This window comes from Alternaria triticimaculans, assembly GCF_023758025.1.
Source record: "Alternaria triticimaculans strain BMP 0046 chromosome Unknown scaffold_1, whole genome shotgun sequence".
Lineage (NCBI taxonomy): Eukaryota > Fungi > Ascomycota > Dothideomycetes > Pleosporales > Pleosporaceae > Alternaria > Alternaria triticimaculans.
Window position 1 is genome coordinate 3,868,151 of NW_026055958.1, and position 16,641 is coordinate 3,884,791.

General features: G+C 54.6%; 3 protein-coding genes across 3 annotated transcripts; 1 reads left to right on the forward strand and 2 right to left on the reverse strand.

Moving 5' to 3' along the window:
• J4E78_001298 (Type I Iterative PKS) lies at positions 1-9,283 on the reverse strand (the record flags this gene model as incomplete). Its single annotated transcript, XM_049361957.1, has 5 exons — positions 1-203; positions 320-768; positions 834-1,270; positions 1,440-9,184; positions 9,238-9,283. 5 exons carry the CDS (start codon positions 9,281-9,283, stop codon positions 1-3), a joined length of 8,880 nt encoding a protein of 2,959 aa, XP_049227240.1.
• A 940-nt stretch (positions 9,284-10,223) lies between these two features.
• J4E78_001299 (uncharacterized protein) lies at positions 10,224-11,834 on the forward strand (the record flags this gene model as incomplete). Its single annotated transcript, XM_049361958.1, has 2 exons — positions 10,224-11,075; positions 11,139-11,834. The coding sequence occupies 2 exons, from the start codon at positions 10,224-10,226 to the stop codon at positions 11,832-11,834; spliced, it is 1,548 nt and encodes a 515-aa protein (XP_049227241.1).
• A 3,346-nt stretch (positions 11,835-15,180) lies between these two features.
• J4E78_001300 (uncharacterized protein) lies at positions 15,181-16,590 on the reverse strand (the record flags this gene model as incomplete). The annotated part of the gene is made up of 3 exons (XM_049361959.1): positions 15,181-15,764; positions 15,820-16,001; positions 16,061-16,590. The coding sequence occupies 3 exons, from the start codon at positions 16,588-16,590 to the stop codon at positions 15,181-15,183; spliced, it is 1,296 nt and encodes a 431-aa protein (XP_049227242.1).
• Positions 16,591-16,641: the final 51 nt, after the last annotated feature.

The window sequence follows — 16,641 nt, forward strand, 5'->3', positions numbered from 1 at the left end:
TCACTGCTCCGGACCGGCGCGTTGGCGTTCTTGACCTTCCCATCCGATGTATGGCCAGCCTTTTGGGAGACTCGAGTAGGGCGGCAAAGTGTATCGTCCTTTACAGCTTCCCGCATCCGGACATTCCAAGTCGCATAAGCCGAAGGTCTTGCAGTAGCAGTCTTTCGCGGTTGGGCAATGAACGGGAGGCTTGCCAAAGATCACTATCAAGCTTGTTAGCACACGATACGCGCCACTTGAAGAAGCAAAAAGCGCGCAGAGCCTCGTCACGGGCGGGGTCGTGGGGTAGGGCGCGAAATGCCAGCGGATGTCGACTTACTGTGCCAGGAGTATTCAAACACCCTCCCACTGATAGCATCCCCCAGTTCAGTCCCCATAATCCAATCGCGATACTTCTCATACTGCTCCTTGCTTCTCTCCCTAATTTTGTCCCTCGTCGCCGCAAACTGCGCACAGCAGCTCACCCCAACAGCATCTGGCACCTTCTCCCCCGGGAACAGGCTCTCAAAGGCCTTCTTATACTGTCCGCCTGCATGCACGGCCTCTCTGTGTTCGCCCGCTTCGGCCAGCGGCTTGATCTCGTTGGGGCAGCCGAGGGACCAGGCGCAGCGGATGTTGACGTAGCCTTCTTTCTCGAGGTAGGGCAGCTGGAAATGGCGCAGCATGGGGAGGCCGTCGTAGTCGGGGTCGTCGTTGTGCCATTGGTAGCGGTTGGGGTGGATGAAGAGGACGTTGTCGGGGAGGGACGCGTAGTGGTCGATTATGTAGCTGCGCGCGTATCCGTCGTTAGCATGCTGGACATGGGACGAAAGATAGTATAGATGGGGACGTACGTCAGATAGACCATGCTCTCTCGGCCCTTGTTCTTCGGCACCGTGAGCTCCGCGCTCGGATCGTCGACATGGTAGATATTCTTCTCCCAGTGCGGAAAGTACTCCTCGAGCCACGTTGCGTTCTCGGAACTCTGGCTGGCGACCACAAAGGCGGTCCGACGCGCTTTGATGCCATCGTTTGCTTTTAGCGGCTTCCCTTTCGGGTTGTGCGATGACTCGTCTGGCTGCTGCTCATCGTAGAGTTCGTCGGGAAGGTGCGACTTGGCCGATCCAGCTGAGGCCGCCGTCTTGTCCCAGAGCGCGAACTTCAGATGGACGAAGAGGGCGGTGAGTAGGACGATATTGACGAGTATGACCACATTGCGAGCAGTGATTAGACGAGGCATGGCGCCACAAAACAAAGTGCCCACGATGTTTGCACGACGGTTTCCAGGAACCTGGGGCATCGCATATCACATGCGAACACCAGGGGTGATCGGCGCTAGCCCGGTTCAAGCTCACATTAGCGTGGTAGCGTAGAAGAAGCCAAGAATACAAAGGACTATCACAACTCTTTTCTATTCTCTATGGCATACTATGCTCGAAACCGTTCTACACACTGCGTACTATCCGCTCCGCCAACGCCGTAATACTCGTGCGCGAATCCAATAGATCCACCATGCCAACCTTGTACCCCAGCGCAACGTGGAACCAATTCCGTAACTCGGCTGCAATCAAACTATCGACGCCATGGTCCGACACAGCACGCGCGCAATTCACAGTCGTTGGATCAAGCAAGAGCATAGTCGCAACTGCGTTGGATATGGCTGATGTGACGAGTGCGAGGGCTTCCGCGTGGCACGCGAGTTGATCTGGGCCAGGGGCAGCGTTGCGAGCCTTTTGCACAGCAGCACCGAATGCGTCGCGGACCTGCGCTGTGGATGAGCGTGCAGTGTCCTTTTGTGGAGAGTCGGCACCGCTCTCTTCCTGGTGCAAAGCATCTTCGAATGCACGGATTACGTGGGAGACGCGAGCGTCGCCATGCCAGCGAGGTGTTGCGACGCTTCGGATACCCATCTCAGCGTCGTCGCGCTCTTTCACGAGCATGTGTGCCGGATCCATGTACGTTACGTAGGTAGCGGCGGCGAGGGGGTCAGTGGCAGGTACATTGGAAGGGGGAAGAAATGCTGGCTCGAGAAGGCGGAGGAAGCAGCTTTCAGATTCAGTCAGGACTTTGTTGCGTGCCATCAAATCCAGTGTCGTGGTGTCGGTGCTTAGGTGGCCAACGTCGTTGACAAGGCCAAACTGGGCAGCCGTAGCAGGCAGACCTAGACGGCGGCGGTAGCGTGCGAACTGGTCCTGGAAGTTGTTGGCGGCCGTGTACGCAGCCTGAGTCGCAAAGCTCAGTACCGAGAGGATGGAAGTGGTCATGACGAAGAATTCCAACGGCAAGTGCTTGGTAGTGTCGTGTAGGTTCTGCGTGCCAAGTACCTTCGCGGCGAGGCCATCCTGCCAGCCAGGGGCTGTCACCTTGTCGAAAGAGATATCTTGGTAGGAAACGGCGCAGTGGACGATGCCCTTGAGTTTGCCAATGGTGGACGCGTACTCAACGGCTTTTGCGACACTCTCTCGAATACCGAGATCGCACGCAACGGGATGTACACGAATACCAGATTCGGCGAGCCTGTCCACAAGTGTCTGCGCTTCGGGCGCGCCCCCACCACGGCGGGACAAGATAACGAGCTCTCGTGCACCGCGATCACCCATCCACTGAATAATAGACCGTCCTAGACCGCTCAGTCCACCAGTGATGATGTAGCAGGCTGCTGGGTCGAAGGTGACGGCTGGTGGTGCCTGTACCATGCGTACCAGTGAGTTTGATGCGAATGTCACAACTAGCTTGCCAATATGTTTGCCTTTGGAGAAAGCCAGCAACGTCTGGTGGAGTTGGGAGATGTCCGAGGTAGCCAGAGGTTGGATGGGACTGATGCGCCCCGCACGGTAGTGAGCGTCCACCGCGGTCATAAGCTCGGCACCTAGTTTAGGGTCGCGATCTACGACACGGGCAAGATCGAAAGATGAGAAGCTGGCGCTCTTCTGAAACAGCTCAAGGCCGATTGCACGGGCATCCTCGACGTCTGCGCGGCCAATGTCGATTATATGGCCGAGTGGAGCGAGTGCTTTGGCTGTCTCATGGAGCATATCACCCTGAGCAGTGCTGAGAATGACATCGAAGCCCCCGTTGCGCGTGGCAGCCGCAGCACGATTCATTCTGGCCTTTTCACGTGCCGAAAACACATTCGCAGGGGGTAGGCCAATGGTGTCTACAAGGAATTGCAGCTTTTCTTGCGAACCAGCCATAGCAAAAACTTGGGCGCCCTTGGCACGGGCGAATTGGATGGTAGCCAGGCCGACACCGCCTGAGGCTGACTGAATTAAGACACTCTGGCCCTGACGCAGACGGGTAAGGTGTTCAAATGCGTAGACTGCTGTCATGTAGACAACAGGCATGGTGGCCATGTGAACAAGATCATCGGTAGGTCTTACTTTGCAAGCGAAAGCTGAAGGTACGCGAGCATAGTTGCCGAAATGGCCTTTCCCTAGGCCGTAGACTGGGTCTCCCACCGCGAAAGAGCTCGCAGCATCAGTGCCGACCTGAGTGACGATACCAGCGTACTCAGATGACAAGTTATTGCCGTCGAAGCGGCCAGTAGCCAAGACCAGGTCCTTCCAGTTGAGACCGACGGCAGTAACCTTAATCTCAATGTAGTCACATGGCAGGGGTTGTTTGCGCAGCTCTGTGTAGGGACGGAAGTACAAGGAGCTGAGGATACCCGGTGTTTCAAAGGCAGCGCGGACAGGGCCTTGCGTATCCAGTGGTAGAAGCTCAGCGCCATGAGTAGCTGGTGTAACGAGAGGCTCCGCATAAGCAGACAACGTAGGCTCGGGCAGCAGGCGACTTACCCACAGGCAGCCGCCATGCCAGGCAAACTCGCGATCTTCGCTCGTCTCACTATTAATGGGTCGCTGCAAGGCTAGCTCGCAGTCGGCCAGGACGCGAATGAGTTCGTCACTCTGCTGCAGATCGTCCAGGACAAAGTGGTCGGCGTCTATATCGACTGAGCAGAAGCGGCCTGTAGGTGCCTCAGTTGAGATGGTGCGTAGTAGGCCGCCAGCGATAGCGCCGTTGGGACTATGGCCGACTGCCATGCCCGTCGAGGTGAGCCATAGCATGCTACTGGTGTGATGAGTAAGGTGCTGGAAGAGCTCTAGCTGGCGCTCATCGGCAGCGAGCAATAGATGGTCATCATCCAGGAAAGCCACTACACGAGCGTCGACAGGCAATTCACGGACTGAGCTGTCAAGTCGTACCGTCGTCGTCGATTCTCCGCGATATTCCAGCAAACGGGCTAGTTGAGCGAGCAAAGGCGGTGGTTGTGCTGTGCTATGGAGAAGATGCACAGGCTGAACAGCCACACGCGCCGCATTCGCAGCCTTTTCAGTCATATCGACCACGCCGGCCACGACAACACTCGACTGGGTCCAAGGCGCGGGATAGTCGTCCAGCACGATTTCGGCTCCTGTAAACCCGACCGAACGCAGCGTCGCGTCCCAGCCGGCCACATCGAGAAAAGGCCGCTGCATGCGTCCGTCATCCACGCCGTGCCAGTATCCTTCTTGTGCACCGCCAACCATGTCGACCCACGCACTGCTGCCCGTCACTTCGGCCAGCACCAGTTTTCCCCCAGTCTTGAGTAGCTTGCGCGCCGTCTGCAACGCTTTTGCGACCGATGCAGCCGTGTGCACGGCCTGCGACGCAAACACCACATCGTACGCCGCCTCGAAGCCCGCTGGCAGCGTGTCTTGTTCCATGTCCAGCACCGAAAAGTGCACATCGCCGTAATCGCTGAGCTGCGACCGCGCCGCCTGCAGCGCATCTTCACTCGTATCTGCTACTGTGTAGTCGCGGTATCGCTTGATGCTGTTCCCACTGTTGAGCGTCTCGAGCACTAAGCGCGCCGTCTGACCCTTCCCGCCCTTGAGTTCCAATATCCGAAGGCTCGGATTGGCATGAGCCATTGAGTCGAAAACAGTAGATAAGTGAGTGTGAACCCCCGTTACGAACAGGCTCTTCTCAAAAAAGTCAGTCAGCAGCCCGCCTTCAGCCAGGACCGCTTCGCCACTTCTGCGCCTGTCCACGATATCAACCATGTGTGCGTGAAGCCGCTGCATACACCTGACTTCGACAAGATGACCGTGGCCTTCATATGCCTCTCGCAGACGTCGCTTGCGATCCTCCGCCGAGAGTTCTGTCGACTGCTCAGCTTGACCTCTCTTGGCCAACTGTCGAAGCTTTGCGATATAGCGATCCGTTGTTCCCAAACCATCGATTTCCATTGAGTCAGTGTCATTCAAAAGCGTCTCAGTCACGTCGATGGCGATGAGCGATGCCATACTATCGAGCTGAGCAAGCACTGGTCCTTGAGTGACATTCTCCGACGGTGTTGGGAATAGTAAACGAGCCTGCTCGTTACTGAGACTTCCGAAGTCTGGCTTGTACACCATACGTGTGAACGGGCTCGAAAAGCCCCTGGCTCCGGTCTTGTCTGGAGACGTTGCCTCTAAGCTGTAACTAACGCAACGGAGGTCCTCAATGTCCACAAGAACATCGCCTGCCTCATCCTGAAGCTGTAGCTGGAGGTACGCAGATCGGAGGCCCATGAAGTCGCCGTATGCGACCGCTGTACCCGATGCTTCGTCAATATTACTCTTGACACGCAGCTCAGATAAGTGAATGGGAACGAATGCTGTCGTCGTTTTGTCCGTTTGGCCTCCATGGGATGCGAGGAGGCCAAGTTGGATCATGGCGTCTAATGAGGTGGGATGGATAACATATTCAGATTCTCCACCTCTAACCATGCCCGCCGTAGTCTGTAGATTGAGTCTGGCAGCGGCATGATTCTTGGTCGGGTCGGCGCGTATCTCAGACAAGGCTTGGAACGCAGGGCCGTAGCCAAGACCTATCGCAGCGAACTTCTTGTACCAGCTGCGCGCATTCACCGCTCGAGATTCGGAAGCTACACTCATCGTTTCAACTTGCGAGTGCTCAGAGATGTCCACCTTGACCATTCCGGTGCAGTGTTCCGTCCATTGCTCCGTTTCACGTGTAACGGAGCTGACTGAGAAACTGACCCAAGCCGGCTCTTGTGCAGTAGCTTTATCGTCAAGCACCAGGCTGAGCATGATCTCGATACCATACTGATCCTCGGGGATGTTCAGTGCTGACTTGATATTGACGTTGCGAAGTGAGTGCCCAAGAATTGGCTGTGCGTCCTCGGTTGCCTGGTAGAGCTGCGTTGCCGCCACCATTGCCATACACATATATCCAGCAGCCGGGAATACAACATTGGGCAGCAGACGATGATCACTCAACCAGGGGAGGTCTTTCAAACGTAGCACGTTGCGGTATTGCGGTCGAAGTTTCGCGTTGCCAGCTACCCTTGATCCGATAAGGTCATGCCTGGGGATGGTACGAAGACGATATTCCTTGCTAGCCCGGCTCTCATAGTAAGCGACTGGTCCGTACGTGAACTGATATGGCGGAAGATCAATAGCGGTAGTGCCATGTTCTAGCGCCCCAGCACCTGCATCTACCGCGTTCACGGCAGCCAAGTCGATCTTAGCGTTGAGACCAAATAGTGACCCGGCGAGCTGTAGCAAAGATCTTGCATTGTCTTCTCCTCGCTTCAATGCGTACGCATATGGAAGTGGCTTGCCGATGCTCTTTAGAATCTGGTCAAGCGGGCTTCTCAGCGCCGGGTGCGGTCCGATTTCCACGAACGCCTTGACATCGAGTTCTTCCTGCCCTGCCAGGCTGGCGACTGCGTCTGAGAATTGGACGGGTGACTCAAGATTGGCTCTCCAGTATGAAACCGGAAGGTTCGCTCCTGCAAGACTCTTCCAAGGAGTGACCGACGAAGACCAAGGGATATGAGGGTACTTTGGGCGCTGGTCTTTCAGCCCGGACTTCTCGAGGTACGCCATGCCATCGGTGAGCAGTGTCTCATACGCATGGCCAAGCGCAATCATGTGATGTGAGTGATATGCATTTCCACCCGTCTTCAGAAGTCGGTTGAAGACGCCGTCGTGCGTGAGGGTCGTAGCGAGCCGCTTCACAGCCTCCTCGTCTCCAGAGAGCGTCAGGCTGCCGGGCGAGTTGACAGCTGCAATCTTGATGTATTGCTCGAGCCCCTCAAGGTACTCACTGGCCTGCTCACGATCTAGACTGACAGCCAGCATGACGCCCTTCTTCTTATTCTGCGCCACAGCTTGCCCGCGGAAGAAACTCGCAGCAATCGCTTCGGCGGCAGTAATGCGACCGGCCGCGTAAGCAGCTGCCATCTCGCCAGAGGAGTGACCCACGACACCTGCAGGGCTGACAGACCATGAGGCAAGGAGGTCAACGAGACCGATCTGTACCGCTGTGCAGACTGTCTGCGAGACATCCGGCATCTGCACGCGGTCCGGTTCGCAGTTTCCAGAAAGTATGTCTGCAATATTCCAGGACGGCGCTCCAGGTAGAGATTCGAGTACACGGTCCAGATAGTCGATTGACGTGCGGAAGACATTGTAGTCGAAGAGTTGGGCGCCCATGGCATGCCACTGGGCGCCCTGCCCGGTGAAGACGAAAGCTAGACGAGACTCATCGGGCGGACTTGAGAAGGTCTTTTCCACATTCTTCATCAGTCCCTGCGCAACGTCGTGTTTGCTAACGATGCGGAAAGTCCGCTGTGCAAGTTTGGAACGTCGCGTCGCGAGTGTGTATGCCACGTCTCCTAGTGAATGTTTATCGATGACACGAGCGAGTACGTCTATGTTGGCATTGAGGGAAGTGTCGCTGTGAGCAGCGAAAGGTAACAGCACTAGTTCACGTGTGCTGACATCTGCTTTTCTAGTTTTCGTAGGAGGTTGAGGCGTAGAGGGCTGAGATACCGCCAAGCCATTCCCATGGCTGTGAGTCGAGCCGTTCGCATGCCCATTCGCATGCCCATTGACTGGTCTGGTTCTGTTGACGATACCCGGCTTGACATAGTCCGGATACACGACTTCCACGTGGTCGAGAATGCAGTGCCCGATAGAACCGCCAAATCCAGCAGACGTAACACTGGCGCGTCGCAGCTTGTCTTCTGGCCATGGCATGACTTCGGTAACGACCCTGGCTTTGGCCTTGTCAAAATCGATCCTGGGGTTCAACGTCGTCACACCGATGCTAGGCGGAATCACCCCTGCTTCAAGGGCGAGTACGACTTTGAAGATGCTCGCAAGAGCTGCAGCGCCTTCAGTATGTCCAAGATTGGTCTTGACGGATCCAATCAACAAACGATCCTCCTCTGAGCTGGATCGTCCCGGCCCGAACACCTTACCAGCAGCCTCTACCTCGAGTGGATCGCCGACCCGTGTGCCCGTCCCATGGCACTCGAGAAATGGGGTTTCGGAAGGAGACAAGTTACCGGCATTGTGGTACGCCTTCCGGATGATGTCCTCCTGAGCAGTCCCACTTGGGTGCGTTATCCCGCTGGAGCGACCGTTGGCGCCAATAGCGCTGCCGCGGACGAGTGCACGAATCGGATTTCCGTCCTGCATGGCCTGTTGCGGCTTCTTCACGTAAATAGCTGCGAAGCCCTCGCCACGAGCGTAGCCATCAGCTGCGGCATCAAACGCATGGCTCATGGATGTACCAGACAGGGCTCCCAACTTGTCCATGGCGATCTGCATGCTTGGATCCATGATGTAGTTCGCTGTCGCCACAATCGCCGAGTCGCAGTCTCCATCGCGGATCGCCTGGATCGCCATATGGAGTCCGTACATGGCAGACGTGCAGGCACTGTCCAGCGTAACGCTTGGCCCGCGCAAGTTGAACACGTAGTTGATGCGGTTGCTGAGGATGTTGTGACACACCCCTGTGGTAGCATGTGGCCTGGCATACTCCCAGTCACGTGTCTGCGCATACGAGTTGTCGTAGGATATATCGGCGACATAGACACCCGTGCGTGTCCCATTAACACTTTCCCACGTCTCGCCTGCGCTCTCCAATGACTCGTACACCACTTCCAGTAGCTTGCGTTGAGAAGGGTCGATAGTCTCTGCTTCGAGGCCTGAGATCCCGAAGAAAGATGGATCGAATAGTCGTGGGTCTTCAGTCACCACGTAGCCTCCCTTTGCTGCCGTGGTGCCTGGTCTCTCTGGGTTCGGATGATAAAAGCCCTCTGCCGAAAAGCGTGGCGCCGCCCAATCATGGTAGCCGGAGCGTTTGTTTAGCAAAAGTTCCCACAAGTCCGTAGGATTACGGACGCCTCCAGCCCAGCGGCAACCTGAACTGCGTCAGCACAAGCTCATGTTATACAGGTTTTGCTCGATCACATACCCATCCCGACTATCGCCATAGGCTCAGGGTCTTCTGATCTAGCCATCTTCAATCGTCTAATAGTTGTTGTAAAAGTGCGAAGCTACAAACAGCAAAACGATACTGAACTATTGCAATGGTTCAAGCAAGCTAATGCACTTCAATTTGAGAGGATATATGTGTTGAATGGTCCTATCCATTCCAAGGCTGCCTCTCGGGAAACCCACACTCCGGTCTCTACAATCGATCAGCTACATGAACGGGCAGAAGATCGTGTGTAATCCGCTGATGTTGCGCCGATAGGCCTCATTACCAAAGAACGAGATAAGCCCATGCCAAGACAGCCTTCGCAGCTGAATCCCGTCAGCTTACTAGCCGTCAAAATTCGGCCGAAACCGGCTATGCAAACCGTCAGCATTTCTGCACAGATGTGGGGAGCATACGGGGGAGAAAGGCCATCCCTTGCGCATGAGCTCGAAAGGTGAGTATCGCCAACATCATAGACCGCTGCGGGTGGGGGTACGTATTGTAGTCGGCGATCAGCTGGCGGTACTTCCGAAGGAGAGAATAGCCAGGTCACTTGAACCGTAGTCCGTCGGGCGGAACAGCATAAATTCTCGGTGCAGATATCGGTTGAGCAGTTGGTTGTGTGCCAAATTGGCTATCGTGATAGCTGTGCCGAGGTGGCGTTTGCCCATGGAAGCCGCTGTGTTGAGCCGGTATTTGATAGACGTCTGGCTTGAACACTGGAACGCTTTGCAGACCGTGAACACGAATCCGAATACTACCTATCTTTCAATCTGTGCAAGCTGCGACCGCTTCTTGAAGTCATGATATTCCTTCAATCAATTGACGTCTCTGGACATGGGCTATTGTCAACCTCGTTCGGGGTCGCCGCTTGCCTGGGAGCTTTGTACGCCATCTATCGCAGCCTCCTCCCTCGACCACTCCCAGGAATCCCCTACAACCAGACGTCAGCACGTAGACTGCTGGGCGATGCACCAGACATGCTATGTGAAGTCAGCGTCACTCGGGAACTTAATGTGTGGCTGGTCAAGCAGGTCAACAAGCTCCAGGCCCCGCTATGTCAGGTCTTCGTGGAGCCGTTCTCAAAGCCTTGGGTCCTGCTCGCTGACCCTATCGAAGCGTACGACATCATGACCCGGCGACCAGATTTTGATCGGTCGAATTTCATCACGGACGGGTTGAGTCCCATGGACAACTTCCATGCGCGAATGAAGACAGGCCCCCAATGGAGAACGACGCGAGCGTGGCTGCAGGATCTGATGAGCCCGACTTTTCTCAATAACGTGGTTGGGCCCGTCATGTTCGATAATACGATGAATCTCATCAGGTTCTGGGATACCAAGACAAGGCTCGCCAACGGTTCCGCGTTCGATGTCAACGATGACTTGGATCATAGTGCGCTGGATGGGATGTTGTCATTCGTATTCGATCGCCATTTCAAGCACACCGCACTCGGCCCACAAATCGAGACACTGTCACGGATAGCCCCAAGCAGTTTGGCAGTAGGGCCCAAAGGGGAAGTGCGGTTTCCAAGGGCTCCAGTCCACGAGTTCATCTCCGCGCTGTATGAGACGGTCGACAAGATCGATGTTGTGACCAAAGCCATGTCGCCCAAACTCGCGATGTGGTTCATTCGTCAGACACCCAGCTATAAGAGAGTGACGGCTGTAAAGAGACAAGTTGTGAAGGAACAAATCCAGGGAGCTCTTCAACGCCTTGAAGCTACGGACGAGCCAAGAACCGCAATCGAGCACATGCTGGTGCGTGAAAAGAAGGCCGCTGAGAAGCATAACCGGAAGGCCGATTTCGGTAATCCTATCATGATGGACGAGGTAAGTCATGGATAGCCTAAATCTCTTTCAGGGTTGGATCTTAGCTAAAGCATCATGCTTCAGATCGCAGGACAATTCATAGCTGGTCTGCATACGACCAGCACGACACTTGCCTGGACATTCATCTACCTCACGCGTCTTCAGCACGTGCAGAGTAAGCTGCGGGATGCACTGCATCAGGCATGCAGCGATGCGCATGCGGAGAAGCGCGTCCCGACACTCGCAGAACTGACCGCGTCGCGCGTTCCTTATCTCGAAGCCGTGCTGGAGGAAACTCTGAGACTCCACGCGACGAGTGTCGCCCGGCAGGCCAAGCGCGACACGGAAGTTCTTGGCCACCGCATCCCCAAAGGAACAAATGTTGTTATGATTGCCAACGGGCCAGGCTTTCACGCGCCAGCTTTCGATATGGAGAGTGCGCGTCGTAGTGCAACGGTCGTCAAGTCGAGAGGATGGCGGGAGACGAGCGACATGCGGGTTTTCGATCCAGAGCGCTGGCTAATCCACAAAGCGGGTGCTGCTGCTGAGGTTGAGTTCGACGCAAACGCGGTACCGCAGATTGCTTTTGGCATGGGCCCTCGCAGCTGCTGGGGGCGAAGAATGGCGTATCTGGAGCTGCGCTTAGTGGTCTGCTTGGTGGTCTGGAATTTCGACTTGTTGGATGTGTCTCCCGACTTGGCTGACCCGAAGGCTAGCTACGGCATCGTCCATCGGGCGGACCAGTGTCATTTGCGATTGAGAGGCAGAAGAACTCTGTGAGTTGTCTAGATAGTTGGTCATTGTATGGGCACCTTGTACTCGATGGAAAGGTGATGGTCTTCGTGTCTTTGCTCCTGCGCGCTGTGCCGGCTGATGACGCGGGCGACCGGGCTGACTTCGGAACGCCATCTCACACGTGACTGAGCGTCATTCCCCGACCTCGGGAGGCCCTACAATCGCGCAAAAGGGATAGACCTCGGTGTGCATCATCGCGCATCACTGACCAACAAATCCATTCATTCCTCTGTTCGCATAAATACAGTATGTTCATCCCAATAGCAATCATTTCTACCTTGGCGCAATGTCCGACAGAGGACTATACAAGAAATCGTTAAGCGCACCCGCATCCAGAATTGAGGGAGACGCATCAGACGCCGGCCACGAAGAAGTGTCGCCCGTCGGCTGATGTGCCTGAATCAGATTCGCGATGTCCAGTGGTGATGATGCGTTTTCTGCGCTGAGGCTGGAAATATGCTGCACCATGCTTGTGGAACTGGACGCGCTTCTCTCATTCAGAAGGCAGGACAACGCATTTGCACCTTCTTCAGCCATGACGCTGACTTCAGCTAGGGTGCGTAGACGACCGAGTGCATCGCTAGTAGCCTGAATACACCGTTGACGACTGAGATGTGGCGTGCCTGACCCGAGAGGGTCGATCTTGGATGTATGACACGGGCCATCTACCCTACCAGCCGGGAACTCGGTGTCCTCACACACGCCGACCAGAATTACTGCAGCTTCGAATGTCGGTAATATAATGCCCGGAAATCTGGTATGAGACCCTCCCAGCTTCGCGTGCAGCTTTGAGACTCCGTCCAGCACCTTGAGTGCTGCCATCGCTAGTGCCTTCTTCTGCGAGGCTAGCAGGACTTGCTTGTACGCAGGAAGTCTTTGAACTTGAGCAGCTGTACAGAGCAATAAGTCACGATAGTTTTGGCATAGACTCTCGTATATGGCGATATGCAGAATCTGCCGCTGAATGGGTAAGCGTCGCGATTGTTCGTCCCACTGCTCGCTTGGCTCAAGAGCGAACGCGGCAGGCATATTGGCAAGGAACTCAGAGCAGAACTGCTCATACTTTTCCTCGGTCGCAGTCGCGTCATACTCTGTATACGATGTCGAGGGGAATTTCCGCCAGAAAGCGGCCAAGCGAGCCTGCAACATTCGTTCCGAGAATGCTTCTGGAGCACTGTCGTCGTCCAGAATGGGTGTAAGATGCATTCGCGGAAGATTGTCCGCATCTAGAGCGGCGGGAAGAAACGGGATGCGATCGAGTTGGCGTGAGAGCATACTACGGTTTGACCTTGTCAGAATAACAAAACGGACATGCGATCACTTCCACTGATAACAGTAAGATATTGTCGTACCTGTCCCAAATGTAGAGGTTACAAAACACTCTCCGTCGCATCTCCTGTTCCAGCCCATGCATCTCTGGCATATGAACTGTGTGATTTCGATGGAGGCCGGCCCTCTGAGCTACCAAAGCAGCTTTGTTGAGCGTTTCCCAGAAAGCCATGTTTTGCCCTTCACATTGAAGTCGCAGCCCCAAGAACGCCAGATGCTGCACGCGTAGTAAAGAGCCTCTGGCATCAAGTCCCGCACATAGACTAGATAGCTTCTCCGCGATGTCATCGCACAACGTGCGGATCTCAGACAAAGACATTCTGCGAATGCGGTCGATGGGATGTGACGGTGAAGGAAGGAACTGGGATGCGTACGAACACATTCGCATGATTAGTACCACGAACTCTACGTAGAAGACTGATGACACAGTTTCCAGGCTCCACAGTTGTTGATACTGTGCTAAGAACCATGGTGGGTGCACAAGCTGCTCCTTCCTATATTTATACATCAGCTTTAGCAAAAGTTTCCCTCATGTAGTGACAAAGATAAGGACATGAAATACTCCTCCTCGCAACTCATGGTTACGATTTCCGTACGATCGACGAAGAAAATACGAGCGGATACTTACCAGTGAATTTCGTCGATATAATACTGGACCAGGAAGTCGCAGATTTGACGATCAGGCAATCCTTTCATTTGTTGTTCGACCTCCGAGGACGCCTCTCGGGTAATGTCCTGATTGCCGTGGTGTTCGCCGCTATTCAGTCCTAGCTGTTTATACCAGTGCTGGTTAGATGGATGATGAATTGATCGGTTGCCTTATTTGTTCAGGTACAGTAACCACCTCATACAAGGAGAAAGTGGAACAGGTCTAGAGCTTGCACCAACACTAGGCCACTTACTTTGCGTGTGTCCATGTTAATGTAGGCTTTAGACCTGTCCAGTCTTTTCCTAGGTTGACGTGCAGTTGGAGGTGCGATCGACTTACCTTACGAATCAAGGCGATTGTATTGCGTTCGCTGTACTCGAAGTATCCAAAAGACTCCGCAACAGAGTTGCTGCTTGGGCCAGGTGTGGAACTTCGCGGTCTTGCGTTGTTCCAATTCGTTGGGGCGTTAGTGGCAGACCCACTGGCATTGCTGTCATGCGGCTGGAGATCGCCATCCGCGGTGAGTTGCTCATGTTCGTTCCCACGATTCTCTACTCTCTGGGTCCGCAGCGACGTGTGATCAGCCTGCAATGCCTGCGAGGGGTAGTATGCGCACTCCTCCGGGCGTCGGCGACGAGAACAATGATCGCAGGGATAGCGACGGTTGCACTACATATTAGCGATACTGAGTTAGCCTAAATTGCCCTCGTGCGTTTTGGTACGTCCTTCACCGGCCCAAAGTTGTGGTTCAAGGCACGTGAGAACAACAAAAGACGGTCGCACCTTTTGTTTCCGTGTGTAGCACGGAATGCACGACGAGACGATGCGTTTCTTTCCAGTGCTCTGCATCATAGAGACAGAAAAAGATGAGAAATGACCAGCAAGCGCGGAGAATCGAGGTCGAGTGTGGGGTGGTGGTGTTTCTTGTGGTCACTCCAGGGCCTGGCGCGGTACCCTTGCACCTGCCAAGCAAGGGAACGGCAAGGGAACGGCACGCATTGCAGCGGAAGTACTGGCGCTGACGGAAGGCGCACATCAAGCCCGTTATGGTGAATGGCTAGAGATAAGATGCACTACAGCGGCAGTCTAAAGATCCGAAAGCATTCATATCCAATAATCAATGCATAAGTATACAGTAGGGCTGACTACATACTGATGGTTGCGTACTCGCGTCATCAGCAGTGGTATGATCTTTTGAACCGGCTTCGTCAAACGTTACACACTATATCTAAATGGGACCACAGTACATGATTCACCGGAAGCAAGCAAGCAATTTTAGCGGTGGATATTCCAATTTTAAACTACCGCGACGCGCATGTATACCAAATCTACCTGACCCTGCAACTGCATTGCTTAGCGTTGCAAGTACACTTCAAGCAGCCCCATTAGACCTTCCGGACGGAAGCTGCGAACCTCGTATCTATCATCCGCTTGTTTCAACAAAGCCTCAAATTCATCCCGAGTGCGCACCTTGCCACCAAAGCTCACCAACATGATGAGGTCAATCTGACGCAGGCCACGCTCAAAGTCGCGTGTTACCGAACCCTGGGCCGGGAGAATCAGGTCATTGATGAGCAGTGGAGTGTTGGGCTCGCAGCGTTCGAGTCCAGGGACTAGAGAGCGCAACATGGTGACAACGTCCTGGTCGCACCAGTTGAGCGCGCACGCCCGCAAGATGTAAGCAGCTGCGTTGCCCACCGGCTGCGGCTCGAAGAAGCTATGCTGCATGAAAGAAACCCGCTTCTTGGTCTCATCAGTGAGCAAAGACTGACCCGCTAGGTGCATGTCGGCGAAGTCTTGCACCACAAAATTGAGAGCTGGAAAATGCTCAGCAAGGGTGACGGAGACTTTGCCGCTACCACCACCCACGTCCACTACAGTGCCCTTGAGGTTGCCCCAGGGAAAGGCTTCCTTAAGGACGTTGATGTTCAGATTCACTGGACACACATCAGCGTCAGACTCTGAGATTGATCAAGAGCAAAGATGACCTACGCTTAGCCCACCCAGCCATGGCTTTAGCAAAGCGAATGGAACGTTGGGTATCCTTCTCGTAGAACTCGAAGATGGGCAGGCCGTGTCGAGTGGTAAACGGCGTGAATGCACTGTTGTACTCAAGCGGCGATGCTTTCACATTATCAGCTGTAGAAGATGCAGCCTTGAGCATCTCATCGACCCTGTATTGAAGAGGGTCAGTGTGCGGACGAATATACCACAGCTGCGATTTCCGACATACGTGTAATGCACCGTCGAACGAATCTCTTCGTCATGGTGTAGAAGATATGAGCTGGGGCTGTGGGCGACATAGCCATGGGCGGGTTCTCGGAAGATGGACTCGGTGATCAGGAGGCGGACGATGCGGCTGGTCCTGTCCAGGTCAACACCTGCGTGTTTCGCCAAGTCTTCCAGCGAGATATTGCCATGCGCGGGAACTATGCTGAAGAAGTTGAAGTCCAGTGCCACTTGGATGGCTGCGAGCTCGTAGCCCTGGCAGCAAAGTGCGCGGAAGTGTCGTTTGGGCCCCTCGACAAGATATTGGAGGTCTTCCAGGGAACGCTTCAAGTTACCATGAAGCTCAGCGTACTCAATCGTTTCTGGGCGGTCGATGCAGTCTGATGCAAACGTAGGCGATGCATGTTTGTTTGCTACCAAATAGTCGGCGATTGCCTGCGTATGCTGAGTAACCTGTTGAGCAAGGGCGAGCAAGTCGACCGTTTCGGAGTTAGGAGCGGATTTAACGCCGACATCGTTTGCTTGTGTTGACATGATGGCGCTGCGCGTGTCGTGTTGATCAAAATGAATTACTGTCCCTCATGC